Genomic DNA, 19,675 nt, shown 5'->3' on the forward strand with positions numbered 1-19,675 from the left:
CCGCCTGCTGAGGCTTCACTGCTGCACTCGGCATCTCCTAATCAGCTACCATGTGAAATGCAAATTCAGACAGTCTGAAAATTAGTCAAGAAGAATAGGGGATGAGGATGCAGATATGTGAAATATTCATGCGCTTCATGGAAAAAAGAAGACAGCATGAATGACACAACAAAGAAAGGCCCCTGACATTCTTGATATCATTTTGCATTATTGTTCACACCCTACTGTATTTCCAGGCCTATAGTTCTGAAGTTGGTTTTGTGAAATGCCATATTTATAGTCTATACCCAAAATAGTAATTAAAAATGGCTAACATAATAGTATTAACATCAAATAAAGATAATACTTTTAAATTATCATCACTGCTGTGTAACAGTTTATTCTAATTACCTGAATACAAATGCTATGCAGAAAAAAACAGGCATCACTGATTATCAGTATCAAAACTACCAGAAGAAAAAGTGCCTATTATATTCTAGGGACACAAATGCTTTACATGTGGTAAAAATTCTTTAGAGATATTTATTATTCAAGTTACACGAACTCAAATTTCCTTACATAATACTAAGACCCAATGCTATTCGTTTCACAATAGAAAGACTGACATGATTACCTAATAAGTGAACATTATAATTGTTTTATATTTTTCCTTTTCTCCTTTCCATTTTCCTGAGGCAAAAAATCTGTTGCTCATGAGAAGGTGCGATGTCCTAACTCAACACACTATTTTCTCTGGGTAGCTCCCTGATGAGTATTCCATAAAGAGCTAATATGAAACATTTTAGTTGACCTGAGATACTGCTATTCTGCATACATCCTCCTTAAATATTCGTAAAATGATGATACGTTAGGCTAAAATGGGAGATGTTTTGTTCAATGAAAGACTGGACATAGGGTAGAGCCAAAACAACTCACTTCAATGGGTTACCAAAGCAAGCAAGCAAGCATTCAGACTCAGATCTTAATAAGGTAGCCTTCTAAGATTTTCAGCCACAACTAACACACTTTTTAAACATGTCTACAGTGATAACCTCGAAACATTTCCCCAGTAGAATCTGAGTATAGCAGTGAGGTGATGATAGGAAAAGTATTGTCAAAGGAGGGAAGGTAAAGCTTAAATAATAAGGCTCAGAGATATGTAGTTAAGAGATGCGTGTTTCGAGTTTTGGAAAACATGGACGAAAGGGAAGTTCTGCCAAAATAGAAAATTACAACTGTGTGCTGATCTGGTCTGGGACTGTGAGAATAAGGAGTTAGCCCTGTTAGGAAGGGCCATCAGACATGATGATTAACTAGAGCCTAAGTATGAGCATTAATTCTGCCCTTTGCACCGTTCAGTACACTGTAGAATCAGCTACTATTCTTATCACACCTAGGAAGTGGCCAATTTTACACCACATGCTGTGTTGTGTTGCACTACACATTATCAATTGCAGAGTCAACTCTTTAGACAGCAAGTCTCCAAGAGAACGAAAACAGAATTAAAAAGTGCTAGTTCTGCTACCTATACCATTCATTTTCATTTCTGGATAAAGTAAAATTTCTGAGTAAAATAAAAATGTTAGCAAAATGGACAACAGAAGAACATGTGGACTGAAAATGACTTACTTCTTCTGAATAGTGATCTGAAGGAAGAGGTGGGTAGTCACACTGTTCTATCTTCTTACACAGTGAGTATAAATTCATTTTGTCACCATAGAAAGGACTCTGTAATGCAGCCATCTGTAAAATGCCCCCAATGAAACGGATATAGTTAGATGGTAACTTAAAAGGTGATTTCATCAAGTATATTATATGGGGGTAGAAAATAATCACAAATATTTTAAATAGAGTTATCTGGGCATTTTGATTTTTATGAATATCCCCTTCTGAGGAAATTTATTAAGAGTTAAAAATCTTACTGCAACTTTTGGTTATTTTTTTCCAACATTTAAAATTCCCTAAAATAGAGAATTAGCATATTTCTTTACATACAAATGCAACATAAAACAATAAAGAAAAATAACACATAATTTAAAAACTCTTTGTACCTATAATGACACAAAACAACTACTATATATCACAACAAAACAGTCATCACAAGGTGTAGCTCAACCATACAGAACAAACATGAAACTGAAGTTAAAACTGAATTATAATCTAGCATAGGGAAGAGAATGCAGAGCATTTTCTCCTGCATAATAGTTTCTGAAGATAAAGGTTATTCTGAGAAAAAACAGTCTTTTCAATTTAAATGCAATAACTGATCCCCAAATAGTTTACAATGAATTAGAACTCTTTTCTTTTGATAATGTCTCAAAAACATTAAATTAAATATGTTCAAAAGCTGTATGAGTCATAGCTGTAATTCAAGGCTTCCAAATGAGATTTTTATGCAGAAAAACACGACCCAAAGGATGAACAACTTTAAAAAAGACATTATTGAATTTAAATTTATTTTAAGACAAGGTTCTAACTTGACATTTAAAGTGCAAGCAAGTACTGTGGTAAGCAGTGTTACAAACTAAAAATTCAATTTAAAATGTTCGCATCCTGTTCAAAACCTTCTAAATCTTTGAACCACAGCAGCAAGAATACAACACAGAGTGCCAGGCTGCCCCAAAGTCAGTCACCCTTTTCTACATGTGCTAATAAGTTTGATTTTGGAAGGACAATGTGTACATTCCCCAGACAGGCAGAGTGTGTGTGAAACACGCTAGTCCATGCTGTGCTACTCAGTGAGCGTCAGTGGGGACAGGACAAGCTGAAAATGGCTCTCATCTGTCTTCTGTGCTCCAGACAGAGCTTTAACTCCTTCAGAGCCTTGATGAGAAGGGGATGGGATTGGAAATCAAAACTGGAAAGTAGCTCAACACATTTTTATCTTGCCTATGTTTTACATAAAACGTACACACAACTATATAGAAGTACCTTAGGAAGAGTTGTTTCACATGACGAGAAAAAAGTTAAAAACAATCTGAATGCCCCTAATCATACAAAACACTCTGAGAGGAAATTTCTAAAAGAACCACAATAATAATAATAATAATAATAGTGGTTTTTGTTTTAAATGCAAGGACACTTTAAGATAAATGTTACCTTAAAAATACACTGTATATATAAACTATAGTCTCTCCGTGTTTGCAAAACCTTAAATGTACATATATTCATTATCATATTCTAGGCATTCATTATAGTCCTTTTTCTCAGTACTGCAGAGTGTTAAAAAAAAAAAAAAAATCTGAATGTCCCCTAAGGAGTTAAACAGGAATAGTATATTTTCATGCATCTCCTGCTTTGACAGATGAAAAATGTCAACTGTCCTGTTTTTATTTTCAAGCTTTTGCACTATTCATCTGGTTCATTAGTGCATCTCGATGCTGCCCCTGACAGCTGCTCGCCCTCTCCTCCCAGCAGCTGAATTTTTCAGGCTAATTTGATCCTCCACACTGAGACGATCGCTAGAATGATTGACTTACTCCCTGACCTCCAGGGTCTGACTTTCCTGATTAGTATTCTGGGGGTGTCGGAGGGACGAAAGCCCACTGTCTGTCTTCGGGGCTGGTGGCAGCTCTCTTTTTTTTTGAACTGTAAGCCACCAACCTACAACCCTGTAAGGATGCAATTGCTGCGCTGAACAATAAAGGAAATGTGTAAAACCTACTTTTCCATGTAAAGGTCCGTGTAGCAAAAGCACAGCATCTTGATTTTAATTAGTAAAGTCTACTTTGTTGCATATCAATTAAAACTGTACTGCTAGTTTTTTTTTTTTTTTGAGGTTTCAGGAATATTTGAAAGTCTAATTTTCTGAGTTTAAAATACATTTTCAAAAAAGGCTTCCTACGTCTTCATTGTTAATAGTAATTTTTTAGTGGGTAGAAATACAAAATACGTGATGTTATGACCAATTTTTAAAAGCCAAACTGTTAGCTATTTCTATTAACAGTACATTGAAACACAACTGAAAGGAGACAGAACATAAATTTAAATTAAAGCTTTAGAAAAATTCTAGTTCTTCTAAAAGATTTGCATGGAGAAATCAAGAAAATGCGTTGAGATGAAAACTAACATTAGCATGATAGATACTTTAACTCAAAATCATCCACAATACATATAACTCATGGATGTAGAAATGTCCAAAGATGTTATTTTTATTTTTGTGGCATTTTAAGTCCACACAAAAAAGGGACACCGTCTCTCAAAGGCAAATTCAAAATGTGATAAATTATTTCAGTTTTGACATGAGTATGCTAGATCTAAAAGAATTATGCAAACTTCCTCTCAAAAACCACTTACTACCTCAACAGAACTTTTTCTTTTTTATTGCTAAATTTAATCTAGTTATTGGAAACCAACTTGCTGTTTACTTTTAGGGATTTGAAGAGAATATGTTGCTTTGATAATATTAGACTACGGCCTAAAGGAATCTAAGGTTAACTAAACAAATATAAAATATTTTAAATGTACAGAGTGACTAACTTTTAAACATTATAGTAACAATATAAACAATCCAGTTCTTTTTAGGATTGTACCAAATTATTAACAAAATATAACACAGTGAGCATAATTTCTTGTAATCTCATGTGCACATATAAAAACATGTTTTGTTACATTACTGACTCATAATTTTTCATAACAAAAATTATCCAAAGTATGAGTTTATTTAAGAAGATTTAAAAATCCTTTCATTTTAAGTAGTTGTTAGTCACTTTAGTAGGAAGGACAAAACAAATCATTTCAGGTTCCTTAAATTAAGGAAATTTGAATCTGCAATGAATAAAATAATAAAAGATCATGACATACATTTTTAAAGAGTCAAAAAACACCTCCTAATGTTCTACTTCCAAGTAATGGTGGCACAATTAAAATAGATGATTTCATCATATATTTCATTTAATTCTGGAGGACAAGAGACAGGAAATATATATAGTAGGAAATACATTGGTTTCTATTTATCCTCTTTAGACTTCCCTCATATACACAGAGATATGAAAATGATTCCTACACAGGGATATGAAAATGCTTCCATGTATTACATTTCCTCACTTTATTAAAACCTGCTTAGATATAGACTAATTTTTAATTAACAGCTTTGACTCGAAGCCTATCTTCCTAGGAAAATTATCATTCAATTAAAAAAACAAAATTACAGAAGTCACTAGCTTGAGATACTTTTATACCAACACAGATGTAAAATGTGTTACTAACATGTTTTCTTTTATCCACCCAAATTATTACAGTGCAACATTTCTAGAGGACCTACCTACATGATTCCATCTTCCTTTGATAAATGATCACCAGTAGAACAAAAGAGAGAGTATTTCACTGAGCTTTATCAATACAAATTGTTATTCATGGAAACTAAATTGATAACCTAGAAGAACTATCTGTTTGCATACTATCCTTAATGCTAAATTACACCTGTGTAAAAGTGAAACAAAATATTGATAAAAATATTTACCATACTTTCATACATTAAATCCAATCCATTATGCCACTCCTGTAATGCATGGATCAAGATTTACAGATGTTCAAACGTATATTTTTACAAATGCAAGATATACAGAAAGGCGTTATATTAACATAAAAGTTAATGCTTTAAAAATAAACTTCTCATCAAAAGAACACAATTTAAAAATATATTAGATGTGTAGGAATGTATAGTTATTAAATTCCATTACACAAAGTTATTAACCCAACGAAAATTCTTCATAATTAAAAAGGTGATTCTTAAACATCCAGAAAAAAGTAAGTATATACTATAAGGATAGAGGAAATATACTAAGTAAAACTGCATCAATATTTGGAATTTATCAACATTACCTACCTCATATAGTAGACAGCCAAGAGACCAGATGTCAGATTTGAAGTTGTATCCATTTTCATGTATTCTCTCTGGAGACATGTAATAAGGCGTACCAACTGCAAAAAAACAAACCAAATAAAGTAAGAGGTATATAAAAATAAAGATGCAGCTGTGGTAAGAAACTGCATACAAAATTTTGAATTTGAAAACATCACCAAAATAATTCATTAGGATCAAAAGCTGTTTTTGAGAATACTAAAAACTTTTAAATTTCTTCTTTACTCCTTGACCCTTAAATAGTACACTAACAACTGCACTAAACAATGCGGTGGGTTAAACTTTATTTCCTTTTGATCAATCCAAGAAGAATCAACGGAGCATAACTAAGGGAAAAAAAGTAATTCTGCCAAGAATACCTACTTAAATGATTCATGTTGGCTTTATTTTTAAAAAAAAATAGGGCTTGAATATCCCAAATAATTAAGCATGATAATTTATTTAAAAATAAATAATATAACAATTTAGTAGAGTATGAGTAAATCAATCATATTTTTTAACTTTTACAGAAACATCCTTTAGAACACAGTGTGGCTGTTAACAAATGATATAACACTTGATGCCTTACTTCCACTTTAGAAAGAATACCACAGACTTTTGTACATCAAAGGATGATATAATAACAAATGTGAAAGGGCACTGGCATCTCTGGAAAAATGTCTTGAGTTATTGTTACTACTGAGACCTTTTTAGAGACAAGACACTCAAGATAATTTTTGTTTTTGTTTGCTTGCTTTGATGTGCTAATACTTTTTCTTTTTTTAATGACTGTTTTAGAAGATGCTATTAAACACTTGAAAATAAACAAAAGCATATATGTTACACTTTGAAGTGTAAAAATATTTAAGTGACTATCAAAGTGAGTATCTTTAATTTCAAACTTAGATGGCTATTTCATCATCATTAGTCTAAGGCTTTTTGCCAAATAGAAAGTCAAAGTTTAAGAATATTTAGAATCTTATTTACCTGAGGGAAGGGCTACCAAAAATATGTTGCTACTCAAAAAGAAAAGGGCATTTTCCTTTTTCTATTAATTTTCAAGACCTCCCCAGGTGTTTACTATAAATCTTAAATAAGACTAACAAGACTGAATAGGGGTCTTTAGTCAGAAGCAACAAAAAGATTCACACCAATAATCAAAGGACTATACTCAAAGGCAGGAGTCAGTTTGCCAAAAGAATAAAGTTATAACCTAATAGTTATGTGTGGAAACTATACTAAGCTAAAGGTGAAAACATCATGTACCATGACCCATGATATCCTACCTGTATCGGAATCCATTTTTACTAATCATGGATAGCCCTAGTCAGACTGGATGAAGGAAAAGTATTTATGAAAGTGATGAAGAAACGTTAAAAAAAAAGTATGCAAACAGAAGGATAAGAAACTTAAATAAAATACGAACTATCAATATACGAAAATTAATGAGACAAACTTTAAGACATAAATTATTAAATTGTAGCATTTACTTTGAAGACAAACAGGTAAATACGCCAATTTCTATAGTGTCAGAAAAGCAAAGAACTTTGGAAAACAGCTGGGTTTAAAGAATCTGTATTATTACTGCGTAAAATAAACACAAGCTATCTAGCTTTGGGAGTTCTAACTACTTTCACCTGTAGTTTGCATAAGTGACACCAATTATTGGAAATATTCACACATTCTCTCCATTTAAGGAAGGATGGTAGGTACAGTTGGAATAATAAACGGGCTCTGCTCCTGGTTTCAGGACATAAAGCAAGTGACTGGCAGTGAGGAATGTGCAGAGAGAGGCTTCACAGAATCCACAGGGGGGCAACTGAAAACACTGAGGCTTGAAGGTTCAGAGTTTACCAAAAGCAAAGGTAATTTTAACCAGTAGCTCTGGGAAACCTGCTGATACATTAGGGGTTTGACATGAGTGTGAAAGATTGATGATAAGGAAAAAGAAGAACAAATGCTAGCATTTTACAGAGATTAGCCCCAGCATAACACCTTAACTGCAACACAAACTGAACTCAAGGACGACCCAAGTGAAGGGAGCAGAGGAAAAGAATGATTAGGAATTCTACTAAGCTAAACTTAAAATGTAAAAAATGTTAATGTACAAAAATCCTTTTTCAGTGAGCTGCTGGAGGTCACTGCAAAAAGTTACACACTCAGTTAACACTGATACTTTAAATTTAGATACTGATTCTTAATATTATAAATAACAAGCCTCTTTATATTAAATAAGCATGTTTTATTTCAATATTTAAACTACATATATTCATTAGTATATATTAAAATGTAAAGCTAAGGATGCTACTCACCTCTTTGATCAACAAATTTCCAACAGTCATTATATAAGATGAGTAACTTTGTATTCTGCACTATAATTATTAATAGGATAAATTCATAATTCACTAGGGAACACAGGCCTAAGAGGGAGGTTCTACTGTCTCCTGACACGCTTCCTCATATGCCCCTCCGTTCTGGACAAGGACTCACGCTGACTGACACTGAGCAAAGAGGTTCAGCCCCATCACGTAAACTGATTCGTCCTTACCTCTCTCTCTATCTAGCAGAGAGGCCTAAAAGTTTAAGTGCTCAGGAAAATTTGCAGTACATTTAAATGCAGTGATATGTTTTCAACATTTCAAAATTAATGAAGATACAATTATTTCCAAAAACCTTTTTCAGAGATTCATGACAGCTGTGTCTACGATTACTGTTGCCTCAAGAATGTTGTGACTTCTTTTAACAGCTGTACAAGAAAAGAGAGTTATAGAGTGATATGATTGGACATTAAAATGATCATGCGAATTACTGTCCTATGTATTGAGAAGCTTGAAGACTACAGCACATGCAATTCCACTTATCTTTCAAGAATTTATGATTGTAGGTAAAATGAAAGTACACTTTGCAATAGCAGATACTTATGCCGCTTTAACCTTCGGACATGAATAAAAGTAGGAAATGGATGATAACATTATAAAAAACAGAGGCTGACATTAGAGGAAAACTGGTAACAACTAAAAATCTTACCTGACCTTTCTTTATTCTATATTAATATTACATTAAAATATACTAAGGCAGTCATCCATATGTAAAAATCCCTTTCATTACATTGACTTATTCTAGCAATATGAGAAAAGTTTTATATGGTATATACTCCATAAACAATAAATATATTCCAATCTTTATCCTGAATAAAATGAAGACTGATATTTAGAAGTTCTGCAATATGTTTAAGAGAACCAACAAGTTCTGCTAACATGTTGCTATTATGGAAGATATCACTAAATTGATAATTTTCATCAGAGCAGGTTATATACAGAATAGTTTAGCTAACATTTTAGCACTGTAATCTCTGCAAAAATTTGAATGAAAAAAAGAAAACAATGACTGAAGCATCCTCATCTGCAGTTAGCTTTGGATTGCTTTTTTGTGTGTTTTTTAAACAAGGGAGGCAGCACAAAACCAGTGAAAGATAAATCTCTTTCACATCTTACATTTGCCACTAACTAGTTAGGACCATTTAACTTCTCTTTTTATTTCCTTCCCTCATCTGTAAGATAAAGTGATGAGAAAGATGAGCTGATCTCTGAGGTCCCTTTTGCTTTAAAATTCTGTACCACTTATAGAAACTCTACAAAAATCCATCTGGAAAACAAAATGGAAAAAAAAATTGTCCTTTTTAAACTATTACTTAGGACAGCGAGTGAGAGTGTTTTAAGTCGGAGAGTACAAACAAATGAACTGAGTTTAGAAATATAGTTTCTTTCTCCTAGAATCAGAGCAAACTACAGAAAAGAAAGCTTTGAATATTCCTTGTTGGGAAAATTAAAAGGAGACAAGTCATCTTACACCTCAGTTCGATATAAACACACACACACACACACACACACACACACACACACACACACACACACAACTTCAGGGAATAGGACTTAATTTCCATTCTTTCCTTCATACTCATGAGTCAGCCCAGAAATTATGTTGGCAGACAGAATGGAGAGAGGCCAAATTTATTTCATTGTAAGTAGTATTAACTGAGGTCAATATAGAATGGCTGAGCAGGAGATCAATATTTCTTCTGCAAAAGACATTTATAAAATAAAATTTGTCATCTTTGAAGTGCAACCGATAACATTTAAGAGCTTTAATAATGCTGAGGAAAAACACCTAAGCATATTTTATTGTTATTGTTGCTGTGCTCCAGGCCCTGTGTTCAATGCATCCTATGTATTATCTTGCTGAATTTTAACAAAAGTTTACCATGCCCTGTTGCATGGCATACACAATTCTAGGTCCTGTGGTGACAGAAGTAAACAGGACAAATCCTTGATCTTGTGGGGCTCACAGTCCAGTGAAAACGGGGACTATTATAAGGTAGTTTTATAAGATGTTTCAACTATTATACTGCTTTAGAGAGAAGGCATAGGGAAGTTGGTCAGGTAACTTGCCAAAGATCATAAAACTGGTAAGCTGTAGACCTGGAATTCATACCTAAGTAGTTCTTGTCTCTTGCATTTAAGCAGATGGTTATTTCATTATAACTGACCACTGTGAAATACAACTGAAAAAAATATCTGTATCTTTCCAAATTAAGAAGCAGAGAAATCTTCTAAAAGTCACAGCATGTACATAAGAAAAACCAGGAATAAGGGTCCAGGTTCAATGGGCCACATGTGAAAATTATGCTACTCTGCAGCTACACTGATTTAAATAAATACCTGTTATGGTGGCTGGGAGGTTAAAGGTACACCGTTTAAAATTAGATAATAGCTTCTTACCAGAGCAATTACTTAAGTCAAAAAGGGATTGAAAGTTAAAAATAAATCAGTGAAAGCAGCCTATAGTACTGACTGAACATATGCTGCCTTTACAGCTCTCAACCACCCTGAACAACGAAGGGGAATAAGCCAAAGATCTATCGAGAGGTGCTAGGAAAGGTGTGGGAAAAACAAGTATGTGACCACAGGTGGCACCTGGCACCAAAAATGAAACTGTTTTAATGCCTGGTTCAAGAACACTAATTTTCTAAGTTGAAATCAGAGGATATATCACACTTGGAAATAGTGTGGGGAACACGAATTGTACACTCAAGAGACTCTAGTGTGAAAATTCTGATATCGAGCTTGAATGATGGCCATGCATTTACTCTGCTGGCAATATTACAAAATCAAAGAACCATTTGTCTCACTGAGAAAGGTAAACAGGAGTTCAAGCAATCCTATAACAAAAACAAAAACAAGAACATAATTTCCTCCCAAGAGGTTTCAAATATTTGTTTAGCACAAGGATCGATATCAGAGAGTTTTAGTTAGCTTTTTTTTTTTTAAAGCAAAAATCTATCTCATTTTTAGGATGTACAACAAGCACATACAAGTAAACTCACACACAAACATGCAGTAAGGTAACAATGAAAAAATGATTTGTTTATAAATTTTTATTAAGCCAAGTGTGGCATTTTCTCCCTTGAAAAGTAAATGTAAATTACAATGCAATAAAGTACCTATAAAGACCTATAATAAAAATGTGAAAATCTAAAGTCAAAATATCTCTTCAAAAAAGAAATATTTATTTTCAGTAAATGTAAACTTCCTCTAATTTTGGAACCTCTTCCGCAGAACCTCTCTAGCTTTTTTTTGTTTGTTTTTGTTTTTGTTTTTGTTTTGAGACAGAGTCTTGCTCTGTTGCCCAGGCTGGAGTGCAGTGGCGTGATCCACACTCAGCTATTTTTTTGTATTTTTAGTAGAGATGGGGTTTCACCGTGTTAGCCAGGATGGTCTCGATCTCCTGACCTCGTGATCCACCCGCCTCAGCCTCCCAAAGTGCTGGGATTACAGGTGTGAGCCACCGCACCCAGCCTAGAACCTCTCTAGCTTTTAAACAATTTCACCTAATTATGCTTTAGAGGAGAATATGAATGTCTCCCCAGCTGTCGCGTCTATTAAAATGTCTATTAAATTAGTCTATTAAAATGGCGTTACAGGCAGAAATTTTGCCTCCATGATCTTCGCTTCTTGGTGCTATACCTGTTTATGTTACAGTAGTGGCAAGAGACTTTGCAGCCATAAAGGTTGAGGACTTCATAATAGGAAGATTACCCTAGATTATCAGTAAGAGATGCAACAGAAGGGGCAGGGGAGATTCAAAGTGTGAGAGGGACTCTCCACCACTGCTAACTTCTAAAAGGGAGGAAGGAAGCCAGGAGCCAAGGAATGAGGGCAGCCTCTAGAAGCTGGGAATGGCCCTCAGCTCACAGCCAGTGAGGAAACAAGAACCTCAGTCCTACAAAACCAAAAAACTGAATTCTGCCATAATCTGAATAGACAAGAAATGGACTGAACCTCCAGAAGTCCTGCAATCCTACAGATACCTTGATGTTAGCCTGGTCAGAGTCATATTGGACTTCTGACCTACAGAACAGATAAATAATAGGTTTCTGTTGTTTTAAGCCACTAAGTTTTTGGTAATGTGTTAGGGCAGCAATTGAAAATAAATACAAACGTGTTAATGATTCATGCATTGAGTGGGAGAATGAAACACTCAATTCTATGTGGTATGGACCTACCTCACGCCAAGAATTACGTAAGGACCGAGGGGGTAAGAGAAAAATGCATATGGTTCAAAAAAAAAAAAAAAGTTTGACCTCTAAAAGCTCACTGGATCATTTTGGGATGGTGTTTTTTTTTGTCAGGGGTGGCGGAACAGGAGAAACCAATACATTCGCCAAAAGAAGAATAATATGGTTAATAACGCAATGTATACAGGTTTAAATTATGGTCCTTTGTAATTTAAATGAACTCTGGCTTGGTCACTAACTGACAGAAATCTAAACTTGATAATCATACCTATCTCAAAGAGATGTAGAATAGAAATCAGTTAATGTGCTACATGGCACTTAGTCCATATGAGTCTTTGAAGCTTGATAAGTAACTATTTTTTATTATAAATGTTTTAAATTGACCAAAATAAGCTCTTATCAAAAGCAAGTCCAGCAGGGATAACTGCAGATTTATTGATCCAGAGAAAAGTCACCAGGGATCAATACTCCAGTGAACCTCATGAATCTTTCTGGATTTAAAGATAATCTCTCTGCTTAGAATTTTCCAATTTAGAAAGATGTAAATTTCCTAACGGCTCACTCTTCATTCACCACTACCACCCATTCCCATTAAGAGAGTTAATTACCCTTTGGTTGCAATAGCTACAAATATGTCACAAAAATAAACAAGTAGAAAAAGGATACAAGCAGTATTTTTTAAAAAACTGAAATTAGGTATTTTTCCTCTATCTCAAAGCCATGAACAATACTCATATTCATTATTTCTGATTCTCCTCTTCCTGAACAAATAGGAGAATTACATTTCCCTGTCCCTTTGAGATACTCATTGCCATGAGATCTGTTTTGGCCAATGAAATGTGAATGGAAGTAATCTGTTACATTCAAGCAGAAGGGCTTAATTAAGAGCCAGTAAGTGATTCTCCATGCTCTCTTCCCCTCATGGGATCACAAAAACGTATGTTGATATGAAGATAACACAAGACTGAAGCTGCCTGGAATGCCAAGTCACCACATGAAGGGACGTCAGCTACCTTAAAGACCAACAAAGGTCTACAACTCACTGTGGGTGACAAAAGATTAGAACATACTTCATTGCTAAGCAATTGAGGCTTTTTTGTATTGTTTCTTCTTGCAGCATAATCTAACCTATACTTACTGATACACTTAGTCAAATTCACCCTTTATGTGTGTAGTCTGTCTCTAAGCTTCATTCATTTAATCAATATTTATTGAGTATCTATTACGAGCAATCCCCTCTTCTAGGTATGTAGGATACATGAGGGAACCAAATACACAAAGATCTCTGTCATCATAAAACTTACATTTAGCTCGGAGAGACAATACATACAAAGCATAATAAGTAAATTACACGGCATGTCAGAAGATACTAAGTCCTAAGGAAAAAAGAAAAAATAAAACAGGGTAAGGTTTAGGAGTTCTAAGGATGGAGTGGGAGTCAAGCGGGGGCAGTCAGGTTCAGCTTTAAATAGAGTGATCTCAGTTTTCTCATCTGTAACTTACTGTACCCACAACACTGAGGAACAGAGGAGAAAACGTGCTTTAAAATGCTCAGAAATTTTTAAATGCTATACAGTACTCGTATTCATTGCCATTGCTGTTATTGTTAATATTTAGTAGCAACAGAGGATTCTCCTGGGTCACTATTATAGGAAATAAGGGAAGTTTGATATGATTTGCCTAGAAATAGTATATATTTTGAATATATAAAATTGTTCTGGTATTCTGTTTATATGTTTAAATATTCAATGATTAAGATACTTATCTCTTAGTAAGCTGCCTCTGGGTCAGAATGTTTTTATTTGCTGAAAGGAGACCTCAGAGTACCTTAAGAAACAGAAATATACCAAAAGTACATTTTGCCTCTTACGATATGAGAAAATTTATTACTTGATTGCCATGTTCCAATTTCACAAGTTTTGGTGAAATTTTAGCTTTCAGTATAAAATAGCCACTTCTTTAGAAATATCAGCTAAAGTTAAGGGTGGACAGATGGCCATGAAGACGGATTTTGATATCCTAGAGGCCTATTTCCTGTTTACTTCTGAATCTTGGAGCAGCAAGAGTAGTCAATTCTAGGAGAGAGAGCAAACTGTGTCTTCATATGTAGGCTCCTAAGCAATGTAACAAAGCTGAATATAGTATTTCTAGATCTAATAACAACAAATCGGAAAACAGTATAAAGAAAGAAAAAATGTTACAAGGAACTGACATAATGAAAAAACAGACTTCAAGCGAGAGTAAACCCAGACTAGGAAGCCACAGACCTACTCACTATCTTCTAGCTGTTTACCTTTCTCTGCTTCGTTTTCTCAACTTTAGAATACGAACAGCTCATGTGCACAGTTCACATGTATGTGTAAGGATTTTAGAGAGTTGAATGATTTGCAAACTGTAAAGAGCTATGATAAATGTTATTATACCCCTCCAGAAGCACAAGCTGTGTAAATGAGTAATTTATGATTGACCAATTCAACAGGCCAGATAACAAGTCTGGAGAATGTCCAAAAGTAGGTAGAAAATGGGAATTAGCATTTAAGTAAATGAAACAGCATGAAGGCGCTGCAGACCTAGACCACTGTTTTCCAAATTGTGGGTCATACAACCCATTAACGAGTTGTGAAATCAATTTAGTGGGCTGTAACCAGTGTGATTTCTAGTGAAATAAAATAGAACAGACAATATCAGAATGTAATGCAGTTCCATCATTGTCAAGAAATTTGAAAGCCACTGACCTACACTATTAGAAAGCTTAAGAAAGTTGTGCCCTCATCATAAATTTTAAAGATGTAGATACAGATAATAAGTTTCTTAACACATATTTTTATAAGATTGACAAATAATAAGGCAAAATTCATAAGTGTCCTACACTTATGTCAAAATATCCTACAATTAGTCTCCCTAGCCACACCTCCATCCAAATCAATACAAAAACAAATGAAAATCTTCCCTAACATAACTTCGTGTAAAAACAAAAGTGAAGGTGGGAGGAGGATAAGGAGACCAAAAAAAAACCAAACAACTGTTTAGATCACAGATCACAGGCAGTGTAAACATTGTGCTCTATGGGCTAATGAGTTCCAATGTGGTGTACTCTGCTCAGTTCTGGGTAGCACATACTAAGGGCACTCTGAGAGGAAAAGATGCAGACTCGCAGGACACAGAAGACCCTGAAGATAGGAGACTACCCTGGGCATGCTTAGCGCAAAGAAGAACGAAGGAGGCTCGTGGCTACTGTCTTCAACCCAGATCACATCGCTCTCATTATATTTAACCTTGGGAAAGCTTGCCACTGCACTTAGAATAAAATGTGAATTGCTCCTACATCCAGCCCTGTCTTTTCTTCACTCAGTTCCAGCAGACAGAGCTTATCCTGTATCCACCTTTTGTATGAAATGCTCTTCAGTCTACCTGGGACATTATTTCATAGCTGCCTCTTTTATACCCTTTACATCTCAGTTTAAATATCACCTTCTCAGAAGGGACTTGCCCCACCTCACTCTCTCCAAATTAGTTCCCCAACTGGCCATTTTCTGTCATATCACTAATAATTCATCCTAGTTTTTTGTTTGCTTTATTATCTATTTCCTCCCACCATAAGGTAAGCTCCCTGAGGACATGGACTTGTCTTGCTCAGGCTACATTCCTTGTCTCTAGAATAGCACCTGCATATAACAGGTATGAAAACTATTTTTTGAATCAATCAGTTCAGGCAGAATAAATAAATTGTACCTGGAGAACTCCTTTTCCACTTCCCCCTTTCTTTCTTTCTTTCTCTGCATCTTCATCACTTCACCACACCACCACAAGCAATTGAACATTTATACAGTTCATTACAGTGTTAAGAAAACACTTGCATTCATTATATTATTTGGTCAGGGACTGTTTAGGAGTTAAGGGACAACATAGGATGGTTATTACCTGCATTTCTAGTTTTATAAATCCAGACACTGAGTTTTAGAAAAGTTAATACATGGCTTGATAAAGGTCCTACAGAGCATGCAAATCCCAAATTCTTCCCAAAGCATCATGCTTTTTCTCATGTTCACAAGAAAGCAAGAGGAAAAACATGGCTGGCACATCATGAACTGGGGAGATACAGTCAGTCAATAATCAGAGTGGAAAGTTAGAGGACACCAAACTGTAAAGGGCGCTGAATGCCAGGCCAAGGACCTTGCATGACATTCTTCAGGCAACAAGGAACCAAGGAGGATTTTGAGGAAAGTAACACAATCAGATAGTGTCTTTGAGGAAGATAACTCTAGTGGAAACACACAGAATGGATTATGAAGAAAAATATCAGAAACAAAAGAGGGTAATCTCTTAGTCCAAATGTGAAGTAATTGTTGAGTAAGGACGAGGGAACGGAAAGTAGGTATTTTGAGACAATGTATGTGGTGGTAGCAGGGAGGAAGCAGAAAAACAAGTGAAGACCTGTTAGGATATTTTTCTGTTTTGAAGATCTGAACATAGTTTGAACATGTAGCAATATCAGATTTAGTATTTGTAATTTTCAATCCTTATATTAAAGGAATTACTACTATGCTATGTTGTCATACTTTTAAGAATTGGTTCTGAAAACTAATTGGAAATGTGGCCACCTATACAACTTTATTTGCTACAGAAGACAGAACTACAGGTTTTATTGTATGTTGATTTATTATGGAATGAAAAGATACAAATAAGAGACACAAAATGAATAGACAATTGAAAATGCAAAGACTTGCCAATCTCTTAAGGACTGTTAAATACAAAATAGTTTTGGAAGTGCACAATCCTATTAATGAATTAAAATGAGTTAAAATTGTATCTTGATTTTTCAACAAAAATGTATTTTGAAAATATAAATGCATAAGATGTTTTTAAAATCCTATATATCTTTGCATTTTAAAATTAAATTCCTGAAAATACCTCCTTTCCAAAGTTAAAAGAAATTTGGCTCCAGTACAAACTTCGTTTAAAGTAAACTTACTCAGATTTTTCTTTATGAACTACATAGAGATTTCATTTATTTATAGTTTCACTGAAATTTATACCTGCTCTATGGATGAATCATGACCTATAGATTGTATCCTCAGTAAAATTAAAAAATGAATCAACATACAATAAAATCTACAGTTCCACTGTGTTTTCTATAAGCAAAATAAATTTGCATAGGTCACCACGTTTTCAATTACTTTTCAGTGCCGACTCTGAGAAGAAAACTTAAATTTGCTATTAAAAATATATGACAACATAGCAGAGTAATACTTTTCCAAAAGTAAAAATTAGGGTCAATTTGTCATCAAGAATGTCTGTCAGGATTTCTATCCTTGCTATTTTATACATATTGTATGTTACCAGAGAATTTTTCTTGATTCTTCTAAGTAGGATTTTTATGGAGTCCAAAGAGCCTTAGTAGACTGGAGTCCAAATTTTAATTATTTGTATTCAATGCACTATGCTTAGTGAACTTTAGTTTCAAACAATCAAAATCTTCAGTTCACAGAGAAGACAAGGGATAAAGGAAATTTTCTTATTTTAAGGATATATTTTTTTCTCAAAATAATATGTAAAACAAAAAATACTTGTGAAAAAAATTATATTCTATGATTCATCCATTAAGAAAACAGTCTCATTTCTATTTTTTCACTGCTGTATTTCAGGTATGTCTTAGAATGCTTAGTAATTATGGGCATGAGCATGTTTATTTATAATGTGTATATATACACACATTATATATATATAACAATATATATTATATAAATATACATAATGTATATATATTACATATATATAATTACATGACCCTAGGTGAGTTGATTTTGATAAAACTTGGTATGAGAAATTCATAATGAATTATTAAATCTATTAAAATTAATTTTACTCTATAATTTCTACTAGCATATCACCTCAATTTGGAGATGCATATATGTTCTTAAATTCTGTTTAGAACTTTTACAAGAGGCAGTATCAGGCAAACCAAACAAAACAGTTAAGAAGTGGGTTTCATATAATAATGCTGGATCCTTCAGATTGGATGACTACAGCAGGCTCAGAGACAGTCTGCAAAGCAGCATGTAAACAACACACGTGTGTGCATGAGCAGGGGCATGTGCAGGTGTGTGTGTGTAATTGTAGCCTGGCATTTCTAACTAAACTAGTGACAGAATGCTTTTATGATATTCTTCTATTCAGATGAGTAATATAAAGTGAAAACATGCTATCTACTAGTGATAAATGGCACTGGCTTGGAACAGTCCAAGGTTTTCTCTATAGAACTCCTCCACTCTTTGTATTGCATGTACTGTAACTTCCCCAATAAAACTTTATTAAAGTGCTGGGCAAACTTATGCATTTCTTATGGAATTTCATGTCAAATTTCTTTATTCAGGAAAAATTACAACGCTCTATGAAAATAAATGTGAAGTGAAAGGAGAAAAAAACTGTTATTCAGCATCACTGTGAAATTTCATTTTCTCAAAATACTTGACAAAATTGAAATCCTGTTAAAAATGCAAAGCATTATCTTTCTAACACTCTTGAAATTAGGATACAATATTTTGTAATTCAGCAAATATTAATTGAGTACCTACTTACGTTTTAGGTACTGTTTTAGAAATATAGAAAAATTCGATGACAGGTTCAAGGCCACATGGAACCTTAGGTAACAAAGCCAGAAAAACTTAAAATCTCTAGTCACCTAATTCAGATGCTCATTTCACTACTTTGTTATTTAGTATAACTCATTTGTTCCTCATCAGGCCATTTAAAAGGTTTTTATTTCATATCTCAAAACAATTTTATAAAAAAAAATGGCTTTCAATGAAATTATGACACCAAAGATGAGCACCATTAAATTTAAGCCAACTTATTTTTAACGTAACTTTTACTTAATTCTGATTGTCACCATTTGATCTAAGTCCTGTATTTACAAGGAGAATATATAATTTGAGGAGTTTTAAGATAAGCCCTATCACTCCTTTTAAGTTACTCAATTTAAAAATGATCTCTTTTAGTAATTTCTATTAATTCTAAACACTAACACTCACAACCATATATTTTATTTTAATAAATAAAAATTTACAAACTACTATTGTATTTTTAAATGGTCAGGTGAAGTCTTCTTCCAAGAGACAGCTTAATCACCATATTATCTATTATTAAATGTACAATAAAAGGACTTTTCTATGGCAATAGTTAAACCAGATTTATCAGCATTTTTTTTTTAACTCAGTGTCTGCCTGAGGTCAAGTTAACAGAAGTATCCAACTGTCATATTAGAGGAAACCTTATACCTA

The 19,675-nt window shown here is 33.9% G+C and overlaps 1 protein-coding gene across 3 annotated transcripts in view; it reads right to left on the reverse strand.

Annotated features, from left to right (window-relative positions):
* The window catches only part of NEK7 (NIMA related kinase 7), a 165,750-nt gene that overhangs the window by 23,868 nt on the left and 122,207 nt on the right, over positions 1-19,675 (reverse strand). For all 3 annotated transcript variants that reach the window (XM_019028382.4, XM_055378634.2, XM_063709790.1), the window contains 2 exons: positions 5,807-5,901; positions 1,609-1,722 (listed from right to left, as the gene is read on the reverse strand). In XM_019028382.4, coding sequence (XP_018883927.1) covers positions 1,609-1,722; positions 5,807-5,901 — 209 coding nt within the window. The remainder of the gene's footprint in view (positions 1-1,608; positions 1,723-5,806; positions 5,902-19,675) is intronic.

Source organism: Gorilla gorilla, chromosome 1, assembly GCF_029281585.2.
Source record: "Gorilla gorilla gorilla isolate KB3781 chromosome 1, NHGRI_mGorGor1-v2.1_pri, whole genome shotgun sequence".
NCBI classification, from domain to species: Eukaryota; Metazoa; Chordata; class Mammalia; order Primates; family Hominidae; genus Gorilla; species Gorilla gorilla.